Source organism: Gobio gobio (assembly GCF_949357685.1).
Source record: "Gobio gobio genome assembly, chromosome: 12".
In the NCBI taxonomy this organism is placed as follows: Eukaryota; Metazoa; Chordata; class Actinopteri; order Cypriniformes; family Gobionidae; genus Gobio; species Gobio gobio.
Window position 1 is genome coordinate 48,535,876 of NC_137105.1, and position 25,610 is coordinate 48,561,485.

General features: G+C 41.8%; 1 protein-coding gene across 1 annotated transcript; it reads right to left on the reverse strand.

Moving 5' to 3' along the window:
- Window positions 1–101: 101 nt before the first annotated feature.
- Window positions 102–9,008, reverse strand: myct1a (myc target 1a). Its single transcript, XM_079830655.1, has 2 exons — window positions 8,689–9,008; window positions 102–3,083 (listed from the first exon to the last, which is right to left on the reverse strand). The coding sequence occupies exons 1-2, from the start codon at window positions 8,741–8,743 to the stop codon at window positions 2,497–2,499; spliced, it is 642 nt and encodes a 213-aa protein (XP_079686781.1). The 5' UTR covers window positions 8,744–9,008; the 3' UTR covers window positions 102–2,496.
- Between the last annotated feature and the right edge of the window lie 16,602 nt (window positions 9,009–25,610).

A 25,610-nucleotide genomic window follows, 5' to 3' on the forward strand; every position in this document is an offset into this window, starting at 1 on the left:
AATACTCACTTTTCCCGCTTACCTACTAGTTTATTTTTTCCTAGTCCAGTCAGGATGCTTTGCTAAAATATTGACGGGATGAAACTAACACCAAACCTATTGGAGTTGGCACAGTATGTCTACATAAAAGTTTAATTTGTTAGCATACATGTCGAGACAATTCCTTCCTCTTGTCAGGGAAATCCGTACCCATGGTCACTTCAAGGATGCCAGGTCACTTCCAGGATGTGTGTGCTATACACCCTCTTGAAAACACTTTTACATTTTGTCCTTGTTCTGTTCATTTCTCAGTAACAGATCTTGGACATGTTTAACACAACATTAAAAGGATAGTTCACCCAACAATAACATTAAATGTTGTTTCAAACCGGTAAGACTTTCTTTCTTCCGTGGAACACAAAATAAGATTAACAACATTGGACCCCATAGACATTGTATGAGAAAACAAACAAACTTTTCTTGTGTTCTACAGAAAGTGATGGTCACATGAGGATGGGTAAATAAATGATGACAGAATGTTCTTATTTGGCTGAACTGTCTCTTTTGTGGTAAGTATGATGCATTTATAAGACATTTGGTTCAGTTAAAACATGCAGATGTTTTAGACAAAAAGCTAATGCGAAATGCATTGTCTGTGTTTATTTTTATAAGTACAGTTGCGTTGAGAAATACCAGCAATGATTCCAAAAGACTAGAGTTCCCAGAAAACAAACCAATAAATACACAATCTAATGAGTTTGGTGCCAAACTATTTTAAATTAGTGTTTGCAATAACAGCCTGTCTAGGAATTTGCAATAGAGATCAGTATAATGATCTCAGAGATTTGTCCTCATGCTTATTGCGACCTTCAATATCTCATGCTTTATCTCTCACTTTCACTCTTTGCTTTACACAAACATATACACTCACCTAAAGGATTATTAGGAACACCATACTAATACTGTGTTTGACCCCCTTTCGCCTTTAGAACTGCCTTAATTCAACGTGGCATTGATTCAACAAGGTGCTCAAAGCATTCTTTAGAAATGTTGGCCCATATTGATAGGATAGCATCTTGCAGTTGATGGAAATTTGTGGGATGCACATCCAGGGCACGAAGCTCCCGTTCCACCACATCCCAAAGATGCTCTATTGGGTTGAGATCTGGTGACTGTGGGGGCCATTTTAGTCCAGTGAACTCATTGTCATGTTCAAGAAACCAATTTGAAATGATTGGAGCTTTGTGACATGGTGCATTATCCTGCTGGAAGTAGCCATCAGAGGATGGGTACATGGTGGTCATAAAGGGATGGACATGGTCAGAAACAATGCTCAGGTAGGCCATGGCATTTAAACAATGCCTTATTGGCACTAAGGGGCCTAAAGTGTGCCAAGAAAACATCCCCCACACCATTACACCACCACCACCAGCCTGCACAGTGGTAACAAGGCATGATGGATCCATGTTCTCATTCTGTTTACGCCAAATTCTGACTCTACCATCTGAACGTCTCAACAGAAATCGAGACTCATCAGACCAGGCAACATTTTTCCAGTCTTCAACTGTCCAATTTTGGTGAGCTCGTGCAAATTGTAGCCTCTTTTTCCTATTTGTAGTGGAGATGAGTGGTACCCGGTGGGGTCTTCTGTTGTTGTAGCCCATCCGCCTCAAGGTTGTGTGTGTGTTGTGGCTTCACAAATGCTTTGCTGCATACCTCGGTTGTAACGAGTGGTTATTTCAGTCAAAGTTGCTCTTCTATCAGCTTGAATCAGTCGGCCCATTCTCCTCTGACCTCTAGCATCAACAAGGCATTTTCGCCCACAGGACTGCCGCATACTGGATGTTTTTCCCTTTTCACACCATTCTTTGTAAACCCAAGAAATGGTTGTGTGTGAAAATCCCAGTAACAGCAGATTGTGAAATACTCAGACCGGCCCGTCTGGCACCAACAACCACGCCACGCTCAAAATTGCTTAAATCACCTTTCTTTCCCATTCTGACATTCAGTTTGGAGTTCAGGAGATTGTCTTGACCAGGACCACACCCCTAAATGCATTGAAGCAACTGCCATGTGATTGGTTGATTAGATAATTGCATTAATGAGAAATTGAACAGGTGTTCCTAAAAATCCTTCAGGTGAGTGTAGGCCTTACTTATAGTCTTTTGGCTTTATTGACTGAATGAACCTGAAACTACCCAGACATTGACATGTCGGCCACATCTGGTACATCATAGAGGATTCAAGGTGTACCAGATCTGGGCCATCGCTATGTTGCAGTCTGGGTAAAAAGTCATCTCAGTCTCTCTTTCAAAAACTCTTTTTGATTGACTTTGCACATGTATGAACAAACAGAAATATATATACACAAATCAAGTTTTTGTGTGTGTGTGTGTGAAAAACTGGCCATGTTGGTTTACGTTGTAGGACGTCCATATTGTTTTCAGTTGTCTATTTTTTCAGTCCAAGTCTATTAAGGCATGTATCTTCCCCATAACTGTAGAATGCCCACTTCCTTCACGTGGTCGTCTCCTGATAGGCTCGTATGATGCTTTCGTAGGCAGGTGGTGGAGTCTGGCCAGCATGGAAGCCCCTTAGATTGCTGTTGCCCCAGAAGGAATCCGGTCTGGTTCTGGCCCGGGGTGGAGTGACCATGGAACAGACAGTGCTGGTTGATCCAGCCGCCCCAGGGCCGGTCGTGAGAGTGGGGGTTCGTGGCAGGCTACCCTGGGCGCCCTCCTCTGCCTCACGGGCAATCTGGCTACACTGGAGAAGAGGATGAAAGGTAGAGGCGCGGAAGCTCGATTTGCGGCCCGGTGATTCACCATAGTCTATCGGCGAGGACGAGGTTTGCCGATGGAAGGAGAAGGCAGCGCTGGCCAGACTGTTATTGCTACGTCGGTCAAAGCCACTGCTGTGCCGACTGTAGCCTGGCCGAGAGCGTGGTGAGGACGAACGGGTGGTGGAGCGGGACTGGTGGATGGGTACACGCGTGATGGTGGCTGATGCCTGTCGACGAGACATCCAGGTCATGATCATGTAGACCAGAGCTCCCAGCAGAAGACCAACAACCATAGACAGACAGAAGGCCAAAATCACATCCCCTGGAGAAAGGAAAGAAAATGAAAGGGGTAAGCGAGCAGTACTCATGGGAGTATACATGTTTCAGTAGCATTACACAACTTTTGCACAGATTTTTGTCCAATTTTCAGCCTTGACGAATCAACACTAGTCTGACCCAGACAGCAACATAGTGTTGGCCCAGATCCGGCCCACATCTGGTACATGTGCATTTTATGCGTACCAGATCATGGCCAACACTATGTTGCTGTCTGGGGGAGCCAGTCTGCAGGTTTTGAGCAGAGGATATCAGACATGTTTTAGCTCATTGTTTCCCAACCTTTTTTCAGTCATGGCACCCTTTGAAAATGTTCTCCATTTTGTAGCACCCTCTCGCATTTGTTACACTACGGATTGCGCATAGTTCGGTTTGTATCACGGTTTTAGGTTCACGGATTCAGTACGATTCAGTATTTGCTATGTTCAGGGAAAAAAGGACTACTGTCAAATAAAAATAAAGAAAATAATAAGAACAAATAATTTAAATACAAGCAGCATGCCAAACAAATACTATTGAGCAAATTATGCTTTTCAGGTTTTTCAGGTACTACGTCTAACATTAGTTTTCAGGTACAGAAATTGATCAAATGTAAAATAACATTGCATATTTGAGTGTATAAATTAAATATTAATCCTATTAAACTTACAAAAGCTATTCAATCAAGAGCAGTGAGTGCTGTCCTTGTCTTTTGTTTGACATTCAACAGACAGCAGTAAAGGCTACTGCCCCTTAAAGATCTAATGCACAGATATGCGTCGTCTTTCTCGACTGTATAAAGTTTACTTAAGGCATATACAGACTATGTCTGCTAGAATACTCAAGATGGACATGTTGACATACTTTTTGTGTGAGTTTGTCCGTTCAAGAGCAAGACTTGAAAGATAACTCAATATTTGCGCGCTGTGAGACGTGTGCAGGCTTTCGGATGAGTGCAGAGACACAGAGACAAATTTTCTCACAGCGCGCGACTTCTCATTCACGTCTTCTCTCTTTGTAAACTTTGTTCAATGCATGCGAGTGCTGCCGGATGTTCGAATATGACCAATCATTTTCGCCAGAAGACTTGAATGAGAAGTCGCGCGCACTGTGAGAAAATTTGTCTCTGTGCACTCATCCGAAAGCGCGCACACGTCTCACAGCGCACAAATATTGAGTTCTCTTTCAAGTCTTGTTCTCACACAAAAAGTATGTCAACATGTCCATCTTGAGTATTCTAGCAGACATAGTCTGTATATGCCTTAAGTAAACTTTATACAGTCAAGAAAGACCACGCATATCTGTGCATTAGGTCTTAAAGGGGCAGTAGCCTTTACTGCTGTAGTTTTGGGAAACACTGTTTTAGCTAATTTTAAAACACATGTAGGAGAAAAAAACAGTATGTGAGCTGAGTAGTCTGCGTTCACAGTATTCATAAAACAGCAGGTGAAAAGTACCCGGATGACCTACTATTTCCGGTGATATTCTGAAGTGTGCATTCAATGGACACTTTACTATCCCATGAGGCCACGGGAGAGGATTTGTGAATGGATGTGAAGCGTAGGTCACATGACAAGTCTTCTGTCTAGGCTACCCTCCATTTCAGCATTGAACGCTATATTGAGACAATCTATTAGTCTGCATGACTACGCCACATATTTGTTTCTACGCCCATGGTCACGGCATGAAAATACTATTATAACTTAATTTTGGAAACAAACTATGAATATGCAAATGAGCCCCGCCTCCACTCACTCACACCAGCTCAGAGACACACTCGCTCAACTTTTACTCAAGTTACTGTAGTAAACGCTGCACAAAGGTATCGCTCTTTACAACGTCAGACACATAACGGTAATTAATATGATTAGCCTTTAGCTTGACTACGTTATCAAACAGCTAATAATGCTAATGTTACACAAACCATGTTCCGGTTCGCCATCTCAGTCTCAGAGTCCTTAGAAACGCTTTGAACATCACGGAACGACAGTGGAGAAAGGCATATAGTTCTAGCCTGTCTCCGCCCTCCTACGTACTTCAGCTCAATTTTCCTTTTCCTTCAGTACTCCGTCTGGGATTGTGGTATATTCTCTGGTTTTCTCCGGTCAAATTTTAACCGGTCCAATCAGCGAACAGAGGGAGTGGCTGAGAACGATGAAGTTGATGACATACGTCACGACCAAACGTTAGCGATTGGTTATGGCAGATCCAGAGTGGCTCAGGGCAGATCCAATAGTTTTAAACTTCAACAGAGTTCCCGCCTTCAAGGAAGTTAACGCTTGTCAATGGAGAGTGGCCAGACCAGTGTTGCCAAGTCCGAATTGGGCTACTTTAACACTGTTGCCGCGGGCTGTTTTTCATGTCCACGGGTTGAAGCGACTCCAATTATGTGATATTTAGCCCCTGGAATGCAAATTTTAGTAGGCAACCATGCCAAAAAAACACATATTTTTACCGGAGAAGCCCCCCGAAACGCGATTGGGCTTGTTTTGGGCTAGTTTTGAGTAACAATTGGGCGGGTTTTGTTGTGAAAACCTGGCAACCCTGGGCCAGACTCTCTGTACAAATGAAATGTATGAGAGTACATATAATATAGTTCATCATAACATCATAATATACATCAAATACAAAATTCACCTGCTATATTGCTAAATGTACCTGATTTTTTTCATATCAACAGAAAAATATACCGGTATGGCGTCTCTTAAGACACGCCCGCTTCAGAGCGGTCATAGTTAATGATATGCTAAACCCCGCCCACGCGTTGATGTGATTGGTTACAAGGTAGTTTGTGTCATCAGAAACACCAGCAATTTCAAACCATGTTTTTGAGACTGTCTTTGGTTCACTGCAGTTTTAAGGAGAAAATACTCAGCAATGGTGTTGACTTATGAATCTGCACATGGTTTGGCTGAAAGCATATTAAAAACACCACATAGACACACAAACAACATTCAAAACTTGATTTTCACCACAGTGTACACAATGCACCAATGTGTGTATAGGATTGTGGGTGATTGAAGGGCGCCAAGGATGCACTTTATGCGTCCTTCAAAATGAGCTGAATGAAGGAATGCCTTCCAAGGGTCCTTCAAACTGAGACAGCCTTCGGTGGCGTGGCAGCCGAGAAATGCAGCGTTAGGGGTCGTTCAGAATGCATGCGCAGTGGAAAAAACGCAAGGTCTCGGGAAGCATTTTTTAAAAGTTGAACTGATTTTAACTTGAGCGCTGCACTCTTAGAATGCCGTGTAATGCGCGAGACGCTGCAAAAGACACAAGACACGAGCGCAACGGTTATAGATTAGATTAGATTCAAGTTTATTGTCATTACACATGTACAATGCAAAATGGAAATGGAAAATCAGCTTGAATGGAATGGAAAACACGTTCTGTGTGAACGGTAGGCCTGCCACTAACGACTATTTTTACATCGATTAATCTATCGACTAATTTATCGATTAATCTATCGACTAATTTATCGCAATAATTTTCATCAATTTTACTTGAAAACATTTAATTTGACTTGCAACGTTGGCCTTCAGTAGTGTACTATAAAAAAGTCAATGTAAACAAGCCCTTGACAAAATGTAAAACTAAAGGAGTAAAAATTAAAAAAGGTACACATTTGTAAACCAACATAACAAAAAAAAGAGAATATCAGCAAATACTTTTCATATAGAATAGTGTTGTCACGATACCAACATTATGATTTTGATACGATACCAGCCTAAAATACCGAAAAAAATACCATGGCAAAAACAGTAAAATTAATTGAATATGACGACAGAACTTACTATTAATTGTTTTATCATTGTTTAGGGATAATAAAAAAAAAACTAAAAACTCACTTGACCGGCATGTTCCTGCTCTGCTTCACACAGAATATTAGGGCCGGTGTCCTGACATTTCATCCTACCCGTCAGATTGTCCTACCAAGGCTTACTGCGCATGCCCACATCAATATTTTTTATTTTTATTTTTTTATATTTACATTTTAAGGGTAGGTTTAGGGTAGGGATAGGGGTAGGTGTGGATATTAATGGATATTAATAAAGCAAATCGCATTAATATGATTCTTGTAGCACAATCTGATAGGTAGCATTTTACATCCATATTTAATATTTATTTATTTAAAATATTTACATAGTTTTAAGGGTAGGTTCAGGGTAGGGGTAGGTATGGATATTAAGCCTCAAATCAGATGAATATGATGCTGGTAGCACAATCTGATAGGCAGCATTTTTTGCTGTCGAATTGTGCTACCTACTGTTTTAATGGGAGGTAGCAAAATCTGACAAGGTAGGACAAATCGACAGAACACCGGCCCTTTAAGAGCTGCACGGACCAAATTCATTGTAACACCCGATTTCTCATTCAACTCTGTATACATTCACTAAAGACATATCCGACTGCGTTTACTCGAATACTCGCCAGGACGTGCATTTTTACATATTTTTTTGCCATTCAAACCCAAAAATCCGCGAAACTGGCGTCGCGATCTGCCTGAGTGAAAGGCGTGTGCGAGCACATCCCGGCCGCGCCGCCATTTTCTGTTGCGTTCTTTTTCTTGAGCTGTGCGTATATATTTGACTGTTCTGCTTCCATTGTTTAGTGAACAGTGGAAGTAGAGCTCACACACACACACACACACACACACACACACACACACACACACACACACACACACACACACACACACACACACACACACACACACACACACACACACACACACGTCCTCACTCCTGCTGTCACACATCGACGCACATTAAGAAATACTGCTTTCATTAAGACAGAGTGCTGTCATTTTTAAAGTACCGGTACTAATACAATTTCATATCGTACCCAACTTACCCAGTCGACTAAAAATATTGACGTCGACTAATTATCAGCGTCGACGCAGTCGATTGTATCGACCAATCGCGACAGGCCTAGTGAACGGCCCCTTACTAGTACACAACCAAATTCCACAATAGAAGGCACACCCAATGTTTTCTTATCCTTTGCAGCTAAAGTGAATTAAATAGTTTGCATTTTAGGAAGCTTCCTGTTATGGCATTCCATTGTCCAGAGAAATACCACACATGACTTTATCTGGCACAGGTCTTTTGATACGGACAACACTTTGAGTTGAGCATTGCAGTGAATTGAAGTTTGAATTTTAGGCTAATTCTTAAATTAAAATTGGGTTAAAAAGCGTAGGATAGGAGCCATATTTGAATGAACCAGACAAATTATAGCCCTTTTTAACCGCAGTCCTCCATATTATTATAATAATATGACATCAGAAACTCTTTAGAGACTCGTGTGTGTGAAGTAATGTGGATATTTATGTGCAATTTTATCCCTGGGTGAAAGGAATCACAGTCCGGAGTGAAGGATCATCTGGAAATGACATTTGGAAAGACCGAATGGAAAAAGCTGCACATTGGCGGTGTTGTTTTTTTTATGGACTGTTTTTGCCAATATCTTTTACCGCTTGTTACTACTGTCTGCATTTCTGTTATAAAACGAGCAGCATTTACTACACTCCAGAGCTTTTAAAGAAGTACAAAGTTGTAAGTTAATTTCCATGTCTGTGTAATGTGTGTAAAGATGGCAAAATATCTTACTCAATCCGAAGGACTCCAGTATGTCCACAATGGGATGAGTGCTGTTATCCGCCATAGCTCCCTCCAGAGATACAGGGGAGACGAGAGGGGACACAGTCGCTCCCCTCCAGTTCTTTCTCTCACTCTTCCTTTAAACTTTTTCTCCAGCTCCCCTGTTCTAGGGACCCTCCTCTCTCTCTCTCTCTTTCTCTCTGTCTGTGTCTCTTTTTCAGCCCCAGACCGTCAGCACTGAGGCACACAGGATCCTCTCCAAGGCCAGGGTCGCTACTCTGTTGTTTGTGGAAAAGCAAAGTCTTCACTTCACATTTCCTGCCTTTCCTGCTTAAAATTAGCAGCAGGCTGTCCTTATCTCCGCAGACCAGGGTTCCTGTGGGATGGAGAGGAAAGGGAGGAGTGTACAGAGAGGAGGAGAATCAAGGTGTGTGTGAAATCCATTTCTCCTCTTGTCATTTGTCCTCTTTCCCTTGGCCAAAATTCATCATATTTTACTCTTCCCTATTTTCCTTTCTCTTCCAGCCACTTGGCATGAACAATGACGGCTGAACCGCTGTGTGTCACCACTGACGGCATTTTGCAGTTAAACTAGAACTGCAGTTTAATCTAGATCTATCTATCTATCTATCTATCTATCTATCTATCTATCTATCTATCTATCTATCTATCTATCTATCTATCTATCTATCTATCTATCTATCTATCTATCTATCTATCTATCTATCTATCTATCTATCTATCTATCTATCTATCTATCTATCTATCTATCTATCTATCTATCTATCTATCTATCTATCTATCTATCTATCTATCTATCTATCTATCTATCTATCTATCTATCTATCTATCTATCTATCTATCTATCTATCTATCTATCTATCGTTCTGTCTGTCTATCTATCTATCGTTCTGTCTGTCTGTCTGTCTGTCTGTCTGTCTGTCTGTCTGTCTGTCTATCTATCTATCTATCTATCTATCATTCTATCTATCTATTGTTCTGTCTATCTGTCTATCATTACAGTCCAGTCTTCAGTGTTATTTTTTTTAGAAATCAATGTAATTTATCCTTGCTGAATAGAAGTATGTATTTCTATTACAAATAAGTACTGAATTACTGTATTGTATAATATAATTGTGTGCAAAAGTATAAAAATAGCATGAAAAAATAGTATATAATTTAATTAATATTTTGTTAATATTGCCATTCAGAATATTAGAGTAGAGGGATGTGGACACATTCGTTCATTTGTACGATGACTTTTCCAGCTGACAAAAGCACAGTATAAAATCAAAACCAAACAGACGAAACCTGCATTTTTCTTTATTTCATAACAAAAGAATAATTTCCAAGCTTTAACCGCTCCACTTTGTCTGCTGTAGTCTTGCTGGTCATCACAACGCTTCAGATTTTCCGTGTCCAGTGCCAGCTTTGTGCTGGGTTATCCTGGCCAGGCTAGCTTTTGCAAAAACAAAATCCTGATAAGAACCCTGCAGAGAAAGCAGACTTTGCCCCGAACCAGAGCCTTTTTCTGTGCTTTCCTTTCATAGTGTTCATTAAGGGTATCTGGAGTTAGTGATTAAGAACAGGAGATAGCCTGGGGTTTTAGGACAGAGCCGCTGGTCTGGGAGGAGCGGGACAGGCCCAATCCTGACATTTCCTCTCATTGTTGCTTTGTGGAGTACAGATATCAGCTGTTGCCATACACCGTTCTGAAGTGCACACTTCATCTTCAGACTCTTACGTGTTTGTGCATTAAAAGGAACATGGCTAATTCATGTTTATGACCAGTCATAAGTTTATTTTTGCAATTAAAGACATTCATTATATATCCTGAAATCTATCCTTAAAAATACATTTATAAATATTCATAAAATGAAATAGAAATGATCTGAAGTCACTCATAATATATCAGATAAAAGCCAAACTCCTTATTTCATCCTAAAAATACTCGAATACCTATATAGGTATTTCATAACCACGAACACCTTTTTTTTGGTATAAAATATTGTTGTACAATATTTACGTTTACATTTTTGCGAGTTGTATAATATATTTCATTCGTTTTTTTCTCTCTGTATTGTAAATTTTGTTTAGTATTGTACTGTATAAATGTGTTAATGAATAAAATAAAATAAACGTTATTGCTTTGACTGAAGTCATTCATAATATATCAGAAATGAAAGCCAATCTCCTTCTTCCATCCTAAACATAGTCTACATAATATATGGACCATGATCATCTTAATTTTTTGGGTATAATAGTTTAAAAAAATCATTTTTCGTGTTGTACATGTCTGTACTTTTGTTCAGCATTGTATTGTGTTGTGTTTATTTATATTATTTATGGCTGCTGTAACTCCCCTTTATGCTATCTATCCTATCCTATCTATCCTATCCTAGTTATCCTATCCTTGCCTATCCTATCATATAGCTATCCTATCATATCCCATCCCTATCTTACCTATCCTATCCTTGTCTATACCTAGCCTATATCTATCATGTCTATCCTATCCTAGCTATCATGTCTATCCTATCCTATCCTATCATAGCTATCCTGTCTATCCTATCCTAGCTATCCTGTCTATCCTATCCTATCCTATCCTATCCTATCCTATCCTATCCTATCCTATCCTATCATATCTATCATGTCTATCCTATCCTATCCTAGCTATCATGTCTATCCTATCCTATCCTATCATAGCTATCCTGTCTATCCTATCCTAGCTATCCTGTCTATCCTATCCTATCCTAGCTATCCTGTCTATCCTATCCTATGCTAGCTATCATGTATATCCTGTCTATCCTATCATAGCTATCCTGTCTATCCTATCCTAGCTATCATGTCTATCCTATCCTATCCTAGCTATCCTGTCTATCCTATCCTAGCTATCCTGTCTATCCTATCCTAGCTATCATGTCTATCCAATCCTATCCTATCCTAGCTATCATGTCTATCCTATCCTATCCTAGCTATCATGTCTATCCAATCCTATCCTATCCTAGCTATCATGTCTATCCTATCCTATCCTATCCTAGCTATCCTGTCTATCCTATCCTAGCTATCCTGTCTATCCTATCTATCCTATCATATCCTAGCTATCATGTATATCCTATCCTAGCTATCCTATCTATCCTATCCTATCCTAGCTATCACGTCTATCCTATCCTATCCTATCCTAGCTATCCTGTCTATCCTATCCTATCCTAACTATCATGTATATCCTGTCTATCCTATCCTAGCTATCATGTCTATCCTATCCTAGCTATCATGTATATTCTGTCTATCCTATCCTAGCTATCCTGTCTATCCTATCCTATCCTAGCTATCATGTATATCCTGTCTATCCTATCCTAGCTATCATGTCTATCCTATCCTAGCTATCATGTCTATCCTATCCTATCCTAGCTATCATGTCTATCCTATCCTAGCTATCCTGTCTATTCTATCCTAGCTATCATGTCTATCCTGTCTATCCTATCCTAGCTATCATGTCTATCCTATCCTATCCTAGCTATCATGTCTATCCTATCCTAGCTATCCTGTCTATTCTATCCTAGCTATCATGTATATCCTGTCTATCCTATCCTAGCTATCATGTCTATCCTATCCTATCCTAGCTATCATGTCTATCCTATCCTAGCTATCCTGTCTATTCTATCCTAGCTATCATGTCTATCCTGTCTATCCTATCCTAGCTATAATATCTATCCTATTCTAGCTATCCTGTCTATCCTATCCTAGCTATCATGTCTATCCTGTCTATCCTATCCTATGCTATCTATCATATCCTATCCTAGCCTAGCCTTGCCTATATATCCTATCATATCCTAGCCTTGCTTATATATCCTATCCTATCCTGTCATATTGTGGACAATTCCGTAAATGAAGTTCAAAATACAGGTAAAAACCTGTAAAAAAAATACATCAAATGAATACAGTTTATTGCGCCCTATTTTTACGGATTTTACGGAGTCTTATCTTATCCTATCTTATTCTATGCTATCCTATCCTATCCTATCCTATCCTATATCCTATCCTATCCTATATCCTATCCTATCCTATCCTATCCTATCCTATCCTATCCTATCCTATCCTATCCTATCCTATCCTATCCTATCCTATCCTATCCTATCCTATCCTATCCTATCCTATCCTATCCTATCCTATCCTATATCCTATCCTATCCTATCCTATCCTATCCTATCCTATCCTATCCTATCCTATCCTATCCTATCCTATCCTATCCTATCCTATCCTATCCTATCCTATCCTATCCTATCCTATCCTATCCTATCCTATCCTATCCTATCCTATCCTATCCTATATCCTATCCTATATCCTATCCTATATCCTATCCTATATCCTATCCTATCCTATCCTATCCTATCCTATCCATCTTATCCGTCTTCTCTTGATGGACAGCAGATGGCTCTGTTACTCTTTAGAGAACACATTGCAGCTAATCATCATTTCAGGCTGAACTCTGATTTTTATCTGATTTGCATTTCAAATAACTCCCCTTGACATCCCCATTCTTGATCTCCTTTGCCAATTGGCTTATTTATTTTCTCGTCAGTGTTAAACTTTCTCTGTCCTGTTCCCTGGAAAACATTTGAAAACAATGTTGCACGTGTGTTTCTGAGCAGTTTGTCACCTAATGTGCTCTTCAGAATGATGGAGGGATACAGAGGATCCTTGGAGACGGTGAGTGAATGTGAATGAAATAAGATCCTCTGCGCACAAGGACTTATGTCAGTAACTTCTTTGCTGTACTTTCTCTCTCTCACACACACACACACACACACACACACACACACACACATCCATCTGCAGTGACCGTGTAGAGGTCATTGCTAAGCACTGCTGTTTGAAAACCAGCACACTCAGCAGAGCGGTCTCTGAATCCTGAGCTTAACGCTCCAGTCAGGCATTCTTTCCCCTATAACATGCATGTGTGTGATTGAACTGGTAATGGAATTGAAAAGCATAACAGTGTGTGTCTCTGGAATGGGAGTTTGTTCCCCGCCCCTCTCGAATTTCACTTAATGGAGTCCCATGCTTGAGATATGGCATATCCCAGCATCTTTTTCATTTTCCATGGGCAGAAGCTCAGACATGTAACACATTTTAATCGAATCACTTAGCTTAATGTTGTCTGGCATTGCTTAAGTAACACACACACAGGACTCGATCCAGGCCTCACTATTGGTCAATAGACTGCACTCGAGATCTGCACTCTGATTGGACACCAGGTGGCAGTGAAAACTAATACTGATGCCTACAGTAGAGTCTGAGAGGCAGAAAGAGAGCGAGGGTGCAAAGGGAAGAGGATGCTTCCTGCAGAAAACACAGAACTTCAAAGGGAGGAAACAAACCGTATGTTTTAAAGCATTTACGCTTTTCTCGTAGAGTCGATCCAGCTGATCCTAGATCATCGGAGAAGTCTCGGGTGGAGCCGCATCCGCTGACCTGCATCAGCACCACTGACTTGGAATCAGTGGAATGGCATCTGCTCAGCGCTATGGCCGTTCAGACCGGGAGATTGCCAATGAGATGCAGAGGCTGCAGGGTAGGTGCTTACGCATGCTTTCTCTTAAAGGTGACCTCGCCACTGTGTAGGATGACACAGCATATATACATACATACTCAAGACGTCATTTTTCTATTAAGGCTGACATGACTTCTGAACGGATTCTATCTTGGGTTGTGATGTTTTAGCATATTTCGCACCTATGTATCGATATAAGATGTCTCTGCTAATGTGATTTGGCTCAAACGGCGTTTGATACGTCTCTCTGCAGCTGTTTGTTGTGAGACGTGTGATGCAGTTTCCCAGGGTTGTCACAGCCACATGCAAAGTTTACGGTTGGTTTCCAATTGATGCTTTGCGGTGCTTATGGCGTCTCCAGTTGCAAAATCGTCCTTGGGGAGAATATCTGTCCTGGCACTTGAGGAGAGTTTGTTTGTGTTCATGCGGATACACATTCAGTTTAAATGGTTTAAAACTAGATGCTCTTTCCATTACGCACTGAAAACTGGTGTATTAGAGCGTCTTCGGTCAGTTTCTCATTGACCTGGATTGTAGTGCTTGTGTGCCCTTTGTGTGGACCACTTTTAAGATTGAATCAGAGGCAAAGAGAGAGTGAATGAATGGAGAAATGGGATTAGGGTGAAGGATTGCTCGGAGAGAGACAGCAGGAATGAAGAAAGAGAGGGTTTAAGAGCAGAAGAGCTGACTCTGGAGGTGTGTCGTTCTGCAATAAACATGGTACAGTACAGTGTGTCACCTCTAAAGTAAATTATGAAACGCTCTTCCGCATTACACGTATTCATAGAGTTAGGTAGGTCACACTTTAGATTAGGGTCCAGTTCTCACTATTAACTACGACTTTTGCCTCAATAAACTCCTAATTACTGTTTATTAATAGTAAACTAGCTGTTACATTTAGCTATTGTGGGATTAAGGGATGTAGAATATGGTCATGCAGAATAAAGCATTAATATGTGCTTTATAGGGGTGTGCATTGGCACTGCCCTCAAAATTCGATTCGATTACGATTCACCAGGTAACGATTCGATTCAATTCGATTCTACAATGCATTGCGATGCATCAAAATTCTACTGCACACAACAAGGCAAATTTGTAATCAGTCATGACGCAATACAAGCAGTCAGATATTGAACAACAGATTGTATTGGCTGCTATGTGTGTATTATCACTCTCCTGTATCTTTGACATAAATGTCATTAAATAAAATAAAATAGAATGGTACAGGGTATTGGATATGGCATTTTCAAACCTGAAAAAGAAAACATAAATCACTGCTTTCAGTGCTTTGAATGAGAAATGTTTCTCTTCTCTCTGCTTTAGAACCATTTGAAATTAAATAGAGCAATAATAACCAACTAAGCCAACTTTTTCCAGCAGTGAACATAAGTGTTTTTTTTTTTTACACACAGTAAAAAGCTCTAAAACAGGGCACTTCATGAACTCCTGTGCAAATATTAATCCGTAATTACAGTCACACTATTGTAACAACAACCACCACCCAGGCACCCAGCAATAAAAATATTCAGTGCAACACACACAGTAACGTTGACACTAGCGACTCGTCAATTCTTGGCTGGGATGTGTCGACTTTTTGTGTTGTTGTTGTTGAAGCCAACTCAGGATGCCAACGATAAACATGGTTCGTGAAGTTAGTTGTATTGCCAACGTGCTTGATTTTAGTGTGGCAGGCGCGTTAGCAGGGCGTAAGCAGCGCGTATTTTTTTCGGCGCCCATGTTAACAGATTAGAGCATTCACTTCGCACGCAGAGGCGGCGCGGCAGTGCATCGCAGGAGCAGAAGCAGCAGTGCCGCGATCGTTTCGGCGACGAGTCTATTTTTGCCGCGCTGCTCACGCTGATTTAAAGCCACAGTGGATTGTTCTTGATCAAAACTGACCAGATTAACAAGGAAAATAACAACAAATAACACTGCCAGAAGTTTTTGCCCAAACTTCAAAAGCCTGTTTAAATGATTAAAACTAGAAGCATATTCACTTTAATGTTAACTTACATTTATCATGTGAACTACTTATATACAACAAGTTATATGCATGTGTGTTTGGGACAGAGGGGAACACGGTCGCATTTGCAGTATATGCTGTCCATCATAAATCAAAGCACGAGACAGACGGGGCTCGGAGGAGAAGACCGGAGGAAAATGTGACATAATGTACAATATTTGTCTGTATTTGCAATATACGAGCTGTACAAGACAAACGCTGCCAGTGTGAATCCACAATGGGGGCGCGGGCTCCCGCTCTCCATACCCACCGCTCCTGCCCTGCTAACGCGTGCGGTGTGAAGCCGGCGTCAGAATCCGAAATGTGCCCAGATGTCCGCTTTCCAAGCTTTGGATGCGTTTTTAATTACCCGTCTATCGCGGTCATCTCCCTCCACCTCAGCCATCTTGTTAGTTGTTGTTATGACCCTGGAAGTAATTGAAACTTCACAACTTTATTGTCCAACTCAAGGCCAGAAAATAAACGGTAACATAATCGATTATGGCACTTTGCCGCATCGATGCTGAATCGTGCATGCCCCGCATTGCGATGCATCGCTGAATCGATTATTGTTGACACCACTAGTGCTTTATAAGTACTAATAAACAGCCGATATCCTAGGAATTTGCACACTAATAAGCAACTAGTTAATAGTGAGAATTGGACCCTAAACTAAAGTGTTACCGTTAGGCTAGGTATAATAGTCAGATATCATTGTTTACTCACCCTTATGTTGTTTCAGACCCATACAACTTTCTTTTTTTCCCCTCTGGAAAACACTAGGAGAAAATTTGGATGCAATTACACGTTTTCCTTGCAAGTACAATAAATAGGGATTGGAGATTTCAATCTACAAAAGTATATTGTATTTATAACTATAAAAGTATCATAAAAGTATCCAAATGACTTGGACATATCTCTCCATACCTTCCGAAGTCTTTAGACCACTTTGTGTGAGTAGTAAATAGAAAGTTATATTGTTATTCACATTCAAACAAACAAACATCATGAGAGTTTCATAAGAAGTTGCAATATTCGATTCATGATCAAATTGTTGTTTTTGTTTTTTTGGGTCTGATCTTTTCAATGAATCGGTTGAGCCGGTTCACAAAACTGGACTAAACAGTTCAGGGATGCACTGAAATTAATATTCTGGGCACTTGGCTGAAAACTAAAACAGATAATAAACAATTCATTAATCAAACAGTTAAATAGCTAAAACTGGGTTGTACACACATTTAAAGTGCACATAAGGCAGTTTTGTATAAAACAGTTTGCTGGTGAAATATAAACATTTAAACAACAATAAACTATAAAAGCCTTAATTCAATCAGTTCATCATATAAAGCAATCTTCTCTCTTGAGAACATTCAATTCATATGGATTATATAGGATCGCTTTATGAACTTTTTGAAGCGTCAAAGTGCATGGTAGTTGTGTAGCTGTCAATGGAGGGACATGCATATCTCAGATTTCTTCAAAAAGATCTTCATTTGTGTTCTGAAGATGAATGAAAGTCTTACGAGTTTGGAAAGACATGAGGTTGAGTATTTAATGACAGTACTTTAATTTTTGGTGAACTATCCCTTTAAGTGATTGTATAGCCTACAAGCTGACGTTTCCCCAGTTGAAACACTGATTGAGCCATTACATGAAACATGATTCATTTCGGTAAGTTGTAATGTATCTTTCAACATACCTTCTGGTATTAACCCATGTTTGTTTCGTGCTTTTGTAAAGAGTAATAAAGATGAGACGATCGTTTCACGTGCACTTGATCCTTCCGCTTGAACTGATGTGGCTACAATCATAGATATCCATAATAAAGGCTAGATGTCTTACGGCGGAGTCTCTAACGTCATCACCGGCGGCCATCTTGTCACAGGCAGGGCTCTGTGGTACCTGATGATCTGCATGAACACAAATACTCTTATCTCACTGAAATCTTGACGGATTTAATACAAATGGTTTGGTTTCTTACAAACGTTATTAACGTGGCTATAATTATGGATGCTTGAACAAATTATGAATACTTTTTTATGTATGCAGTGTCATAACTACATCTCTGACGTTTATAACAAACCAAACACTCTGAAAATCGGTAGAAAATTTAGCAAGTTATGGTTATTTAAAAAGTGCAAGCACCATGAAAACAAAAGTTACGAGTGAGCGAACTGACTGTGACAAGATGGCCGCCAGATGCGGACGTCGACCTCCATTGGCCAGCAGCGGACGAGACATCTAGCCTTTATTATGGATATCTATGGCTACAATGATCTGTCACACTGTATTAAAGAGTGCCAAAATGTCATTTAATTGAATTCCATAATAAAATCGACAACATTTCTAAGTAAATGCTTTGATTCATATTAAAAGTAACAAAGCTTTGTGCGGTTATTGGATGGCAGGCGCTACATACATATGTTTGGTGATGTTTTGAACAGTAGCACAGACTAAAATATTTTAGATTTAAAGGGATAGTTCACTAAAAATGAAAATTATCCCATAATGTACACACCTTCTCAAGCCATCCTAGACGTATTTGACTTTCTTCTTTCAGACTAATACAATCAGAGTTATATTTAAAAAATGCTAATCCAAGCATTATAATGGCAGTCCAAAATTTGAAGCCCAAAAAAGTGCATCCATCCATTATAAAAATGCTCCACACGGCTCCAGGGGGTTAATAAAGGCCTTTTGAAGTGAATCGTAGGTTTTGTAAGAAAAATATCCATATTTAACATGTTATAAAGTAAATAGGTTCCGACAAACCGCCTTCTGTATTCAACTTACGGAAAAAGCGTAAATGGCGCGAAGATGATATCGGCGCCACACTTTCTGCATGAGTTAAATATGGAAGATAGTCCACCAAAAGCTAGATATTTTACTTTATAAAGTGTTAAATATGGATATTTTTCTTACAAACTCATCAATTCTCTTCAGAAGGCCTTTATTAACCCCCTGGAGCCGTGTGGAGCACTTTTATAATGGATGGATGCACTTTTTTGGCCTTCAAAAGTTGGGCTCCCATTCACTGCCATTATAAAGCTGGGAAGAGCAATGATATTTTTTAATATAACTCCAACTGTATTCGTCTTAAAGAACAATGTCATGGCTTGAGGGTGTGTAAATCATGGGGTCCATCCATCCATCTTCTTCCGCTTTATCCAGGGCCGGGTCGCGGGGGCAGCAGTCTAAGCAGAGATGCCCAGACTTCCCTCTCCCTAGACACTTCCTCCAGCTCTTCCGAGGGGACACCGAGGCGTTCCCAGGCCAGCCGGAAGACATAGTCCCTCCAGCGTGTCCTAGGTCTTCCCCGGGGCCTCCTCCCGGTTGGACATGCCCGAAACACCTTCCCGGGAAGGCGCTCAGGAGGCATCCGGAACAGATGCCCGAGCCACCTCAACTGACCCCTCTCGATGTGGAGGAGCAGCGGCTCTACTCCGAGTTCCTCCCGAGTGACTGAGCTCCTCACCCTATCTCTAAGGGAGCGCCCAGCCACCCTGCGGAGAAAACTCATTTCGGCCGCCTGTATCCGGGATCTTGTCCTTTCGGTCATGACCCAAAGCTCATGACCATAGGTGAGAGTAGGAACGTAGATTGACCGGTAAATCGAGAGCTTCGCCTTACGGCTTAGCTCTTTCTTCACCACAACAGACCGGTACATCGACCGCATTACTGCAGAAGCTGCACCGATCCGTTTGTCAATCTCCCGTTCCATCCTCCCCTCACTCGTGAACAAGACCCCTAGATACTTGAACTCCTCCACTTGAGGCAGGAACTCTCCACCAACCTGAAGTGGGCAAGCCACCCTTTTCCGACTGAGGACCATGGCCTCGGATTTGGAGGTGCTGATCCTCATCCCAGCCGCTTCACACTCGGCTGCAAACCGTCCCAGTGCATGCTGAAGGTCCTGGTTAGAAGGGGCCAACACGACAACGTCATCCGCAAAGAGCAGAGACGAAACCGCATGGTCCCCAAACCTGACACCCTCCGGCCCCTGGCTGCGCCTAGAAATTCTGTCCATAAAAATTATGAACAGAACCGGCGACAAAGGGCAGCCCTGCCGGAGTCCAACATGCACCGGGAACAAGTCTGACTTACTGCCGGCAATGCGGACCAAACTCCTGCTTTGGTCGTACAGGGACCGGACAGCCCTTAGCAAAGGACCCCGGACCCCATACTCCCTGAGCACCCTCCACAGGATGCCGCGAGGGACACAGTCGAATGCCTTCTCCAAATCCACAAAACACATGTGGACTGGTTGGGCAAACTCCCATGAACCCTCCAGCACCCTGTAGAGGGTATAGAGCTGGTCCAGTGTACCACGGCCCGGACGAAAACCAGACTGTTCCTCCTGAATCCGAGGTTCAACTATCGGCCGAATTCTCCTCTCCAGTACCCTGGCATAGACTTTCCCGGGGAGGCTGAGAAGTGTGATCCCCCTGTAGTTGGAACACACCCTCCGGTCCCCCTTCTTAAAAAGAGGGACCACCACCCCGGTCTGCCATCCCAGAGGCACTGTCCCCGACCGCCACGCGATGTTGCAGAGGCGTGTCAGCCAAGACAGCCCCACAACATCCAGAGACTTGAGGTACTCAGGGCGGATCTCATCCACCCCCGGTGCCTTGCCACCGAGGAGTTTCTTGACCACCTCGGTGACTTCAGCCCGGGTGATGGACGAGTCCTCCTCTGAGCCCCCAGCCTCTGCTTCCTCAATGGAAGGCGTGATGGCGGGATTGAGGAGATCCTCAAAGTATTCCTTCCACCGTCCGACGATATCCCCAGTTGAGGTCAACAGCCGCCCATCGCCACTGTAAACAGCGTTGGTAGGGCACTGCTTCCCCCTCCTGAGGCGCCGGACGGTTTGCCAGAATCTCTTCGAGGCCAGCCGATAGTCCTTTTCCATGGCCTCACCGAACTCCTCCCAGGCCCGAGTTTTTGCCTCCACAACCACCCGGGCTGCAGTCCGCTTAGCCTGCCGGTACATGTCAGCTGCCTCAAGAGTCCCACAAGCCAACCAGGCCCGATAGGACTCCTTCTTCAGCTTGACGGCATCCCTTACTTCCGGTGTCCACCACCGAATTCGGGGATTGCCGCCTCGACATGCACCGGAGACCTTACGGCCACAGCTCCGAGCGGCAGCTTTGACAATGGAGGTGGAGAACATGGTCCATTCGGACTCAATATCTCCAGCCTCCCTCGGGATCCGGTCGAAGTTCTGCCGGAGGTGGGAGTTGAAGATCTCTCTGACAGGGGGCTCGGCCAAACGTTCCCAGCAGACCCTTACAGTACGCTTGGGTCTACCGGGTCTGTCCAGCTTCCTCCCCCGCCATCGGATCCAACTCACCACCAGGTGGTGATCAGTTGACAGCTCCGCCCCTCTCTTCACCCGAGTGTCCAAGACATACGGCCGCAGGTCAGATGAAACGACCACAAAGTCGATCATTGACCTACGACCTAGAGTGTCCTGGTGCCATGTGCACTGATGGACACTCTTATGCCTGAACATGGTGTTCGTTATGGACAAACCGTGACTAGCACAGAAGTCCAATAACTGAACACCACTCGGGTTCAGATCAGGGGGGCCGTTCCTCCCAATCACGCCCCTCCAGGTGTCACTGTCATTGCCCACGTGGGCGTTGAAGTCCCCCAGTAGAACGACGGAGTCCCCAGTCGGAGCACTTTCCAGCACCCCTCCCAGGGACACCAAAAAGGCCGGGTACTCTGCACTACCGTTCGGCCCGTAGGCACAAACAACAGTGAGAGACCTATCCCTGAGCCGAAGCCGCAGGGAAACGACCCTCTCGTTCACCGGGGTAAACTCCAACACATGGCGGCAGAGCTGGGGGGCTATAAGCAAACCCACACCAGCCCGCCGCCTCTCACCATGGGCAACTCCAGAGTGGTGAAGAGTCCATCCTCTCTCGAGGAGTGTGGTTCCAGAGCCCAAGCCGTGCGTAGAGGTGATTCCGACTATCTCTAGTCGGAACCTCTCAACCTCACGCACAATCTCAGGCTCCTTCCCCGCCAGTGAGGTGACATTCCATGTCCCAAGAGCCAGTTTCCGTGTCCAGGGATCGGGTTGTCCAGGCTCCTGCCTTCGACTGCCGCCCGATCTTCTCCGCACCGGCCCCTTACGGTCCCTCCCGTGAGTGGTGGGCCCACGGGAAGGTGTCCCCACGTCGCTCCTTCGGGCTGAGCCCGGCCGGACCCCGTGGGGGAAGGCCCGGCCACCAGGCGCTCGCATACGAGCCCCAACCCCAGGCCTGGCTCCAGGGTGGGGCCCCGGCTGCGCCATACCGGGCGACGTCACGGTCCTCGTTGTCATTGTCGTCATAAGGGGTTTTTGAACTGCTCTTAGTCTGACCCGTCCCCTAGGACCTGTTTGCCTTGGGAGACCCTACCAGGGGCATATAGCCCCGGACAACATAGCTCCTAGGTTCATTCGGGTACTCAAACCCCTCCACCACGTTAAGGTGGCAGTTCAAGGAGGAGGAAAATCATGGGGTAATTTGCATTTTTGGGTGAACTATCCATTTAACTCTTGCAGCTCATCCATGTTGAGTGCATTAAATAGATGATGAACAGAGTCAAAACGTGCCATAATTAAACGTCTGTTTCGGTCACTAATTTCGGCCCTCCAAAACCATTTCACCCCGAAACCGAAAATAGCCGTTTCAAAATACCCACTATCACTCTCTCTCTGACTATAATCATAATATATGATAATCTGCAGTTTAAACTGTTGCGGAGACACACACTATATATTAACATGTTGGAGGCTTGGGCTTTGGTCGCCCTAGAAACCTGAAGTAGAGCAGTGTGTTGAGTGTCAGGCCAGATTGATTGTGTGTAAAGATGCTTGTGGGGCGAATGAATCATGTGATGCTAAGTATGTTATTCAGCATGCCATTGCTTTCTTACGCCTCATTGGTTGCAAAATTAAGGCAGAGCAGGAAACACAACCATAATGACATGCTTATGTGTGCGCTCATGCTTAATATGAAACAGTGGTAAAGCTTTCACATCATAATACTGCTTAAAGAAGGTCACCTCTTTAAACTAAAGTAGCTGTATTATGTATTTTAGAGAACAGTCAATCATATAATAATCAGCTACTTAGGGTGTGTATAAGACAAAAACACTGTCAGTCAGGGCAAAAAGTGAATGGCGTTGAATGTGTGAGTATTTGTCAAAGTGGCAAAGTGGCTTTTTTTAACGCTGAAATCAAATATAATGCATACATAACCATTTTTTGTATCTCATTTAGTTCAAAATGTATTATTCAGCGTTCATTTTGCACTTGAGTTGAGTTTTCTCTCTCCTCTCGAGTGAGCAGATTAGAGTTGCTAATCAGACCAATTTGATCCCCTGCTTTGATCAGATTACCATTTCTGTATGTGCAAGTGTGACTGCCTTACACAAAGAGCTCATCAGCGGCAATATTCACTGGGATCAAAACATTTAAAAGCAAAGTATAAATGTCCTGTTTTATTTCTGAAAACAGAAGGAAAGTCTTGCTAATGAGCACTTGTTTTTGTAATGGGAGAGCGTGCGGGCACTGAACGCTTACACAGGCCACAATAGATATCCTTCTTGTTTATTCCTGTTGATTATGGCATGGCATGAATTTAGTTTGATTAGGCCGTACTGACAAAGAATGCAGGTGATAAAACAGACTAATAATAAATTGATTGATTGATCTAAAACGGTCTGTATTATCACCTTATTTATTGCCAGTCTAAAAAAAGTAATATAAGAAATATAATATAAATGTGTGTTTATATATATATATATATATATATATATATATATATATATATATATATATATATATATATATATATATATATATATATATATATATATATATATATATATATATATATATATATATATATATATTAGGGCTGTCAAAAGATTAATCGCGATTAATCGCATCCAAAATAAAAGTTTGTTTACTTAATATATGTGTGTGTACTCTGTTAATTATTATTTATATATAAATACACACACAAGCATGTATATATTTAAGAAAAAAATATTATTTTTATATATAAAACATTTATATTTATATATATTATAGATTATATAAATGGATATACAGTATATACATGCAAATATTTCTTAAATATATACATGAATGTGTGTGTATTTGTATATAAATAATAATTAACAGAGTATACACACATATATTATGTAAACACACACTTTTATTTCAGATGCGATTAATCGCGATTAATCTTTTGACAGCCCTAATATATATATATATATATATATATATATATATATATATATATATATATATATATATATATATATATATATATATATATATATATATATATATATATATATATTAGTGCTGTCAATCGATTAAAAAAAACACTTTGTACTTTGTAAAGTTTCCGTCCGCTAGCGGTCGCCTATTCAACAAAGGCGTAGTTTGATGACGCCAAGTTTAAGTGCAGGATCTTGGGACATGTGGTCTTCACCTCACAGCCGGTGGAAAAGAATCGGGATAGGACTCGGGCAGAAATCATGTTCATGGATGTGATTATTAACGTTACTGTAGTCTGAAGCAGAAGCAGGAGCGAGTGTTGTGGAGCTGAGGAACCGCTGGAGCGATTGTTAATAAGATGAACGCAACACACGCCTCGCGAGCAGCGGGACTTTTATTATGACACAGTCGCCGGCGCTATTTCCGCTTTTCCGGTCATGAGTATGAGATAACACAGCTCTGTTTATCATATTAGACACTGATATTAGATCTGAGTGAGTTGAAAATGATGTTATGACGTTACTCTGTGTGTTCTCTCGGCGGCTGCTATGACACTCGTTCACACTGCAGTGAGAGTAAAGCATTTCTGCAAAATAAAACCGGACACCGAGGAGAACGCAGATATGACGTAATTGACAGGCGACTCCCTCACAAGTCCCAGACTCCCGGTTCCTTGGTTAAAATAGCCATTTTCTCAAAAAGTTGTGCAATTTTATACAAATAGTTGGAAACATTTGGGATATTGCAAGTACTCAACTGAACAAAATATATAAACACTGGCCTAGTGGTTTTTGCATATTTTACTGCAAAAATTTTACATATTGCAGCTTTAATCATTAACAATAGCATGTCTTTCTGTGAGTCGTGTGTGTGTCACATAGTCAGGACATTCACAGACAGCGTGTTCTCATTTGTCTTGTGGCGCTTCAAGTTTTAAAAGCATTTGCATTAATAACAGCGTGGTCATGTGTAATGCTGCGTTAATTGCGTAAAAAAAAAAAAAAAATATATATATATATATATTTATATATATATATATATATAGAGAGAGAGAGAGAGAGACATTTATATTAGTTATTTATTTATAATTAATG

Bases quoted from the DNA above. Each gene is read 5' to 3' on its own strand.
- myct1a (XM_079830655.1), bottom strand. From the start codon at position 8,743: ATGGCGGATAACAGCACTCATCCCATTGTGGACATACTGGAGTCCTTC. The intron at 3,084-8,688 runs GTAAGATATTTT...TCCTTTCTCCAG, and splicing joins ACTGGAGTCCTTCGGATTGA to GGGATGTGATTTTGGCCTTC.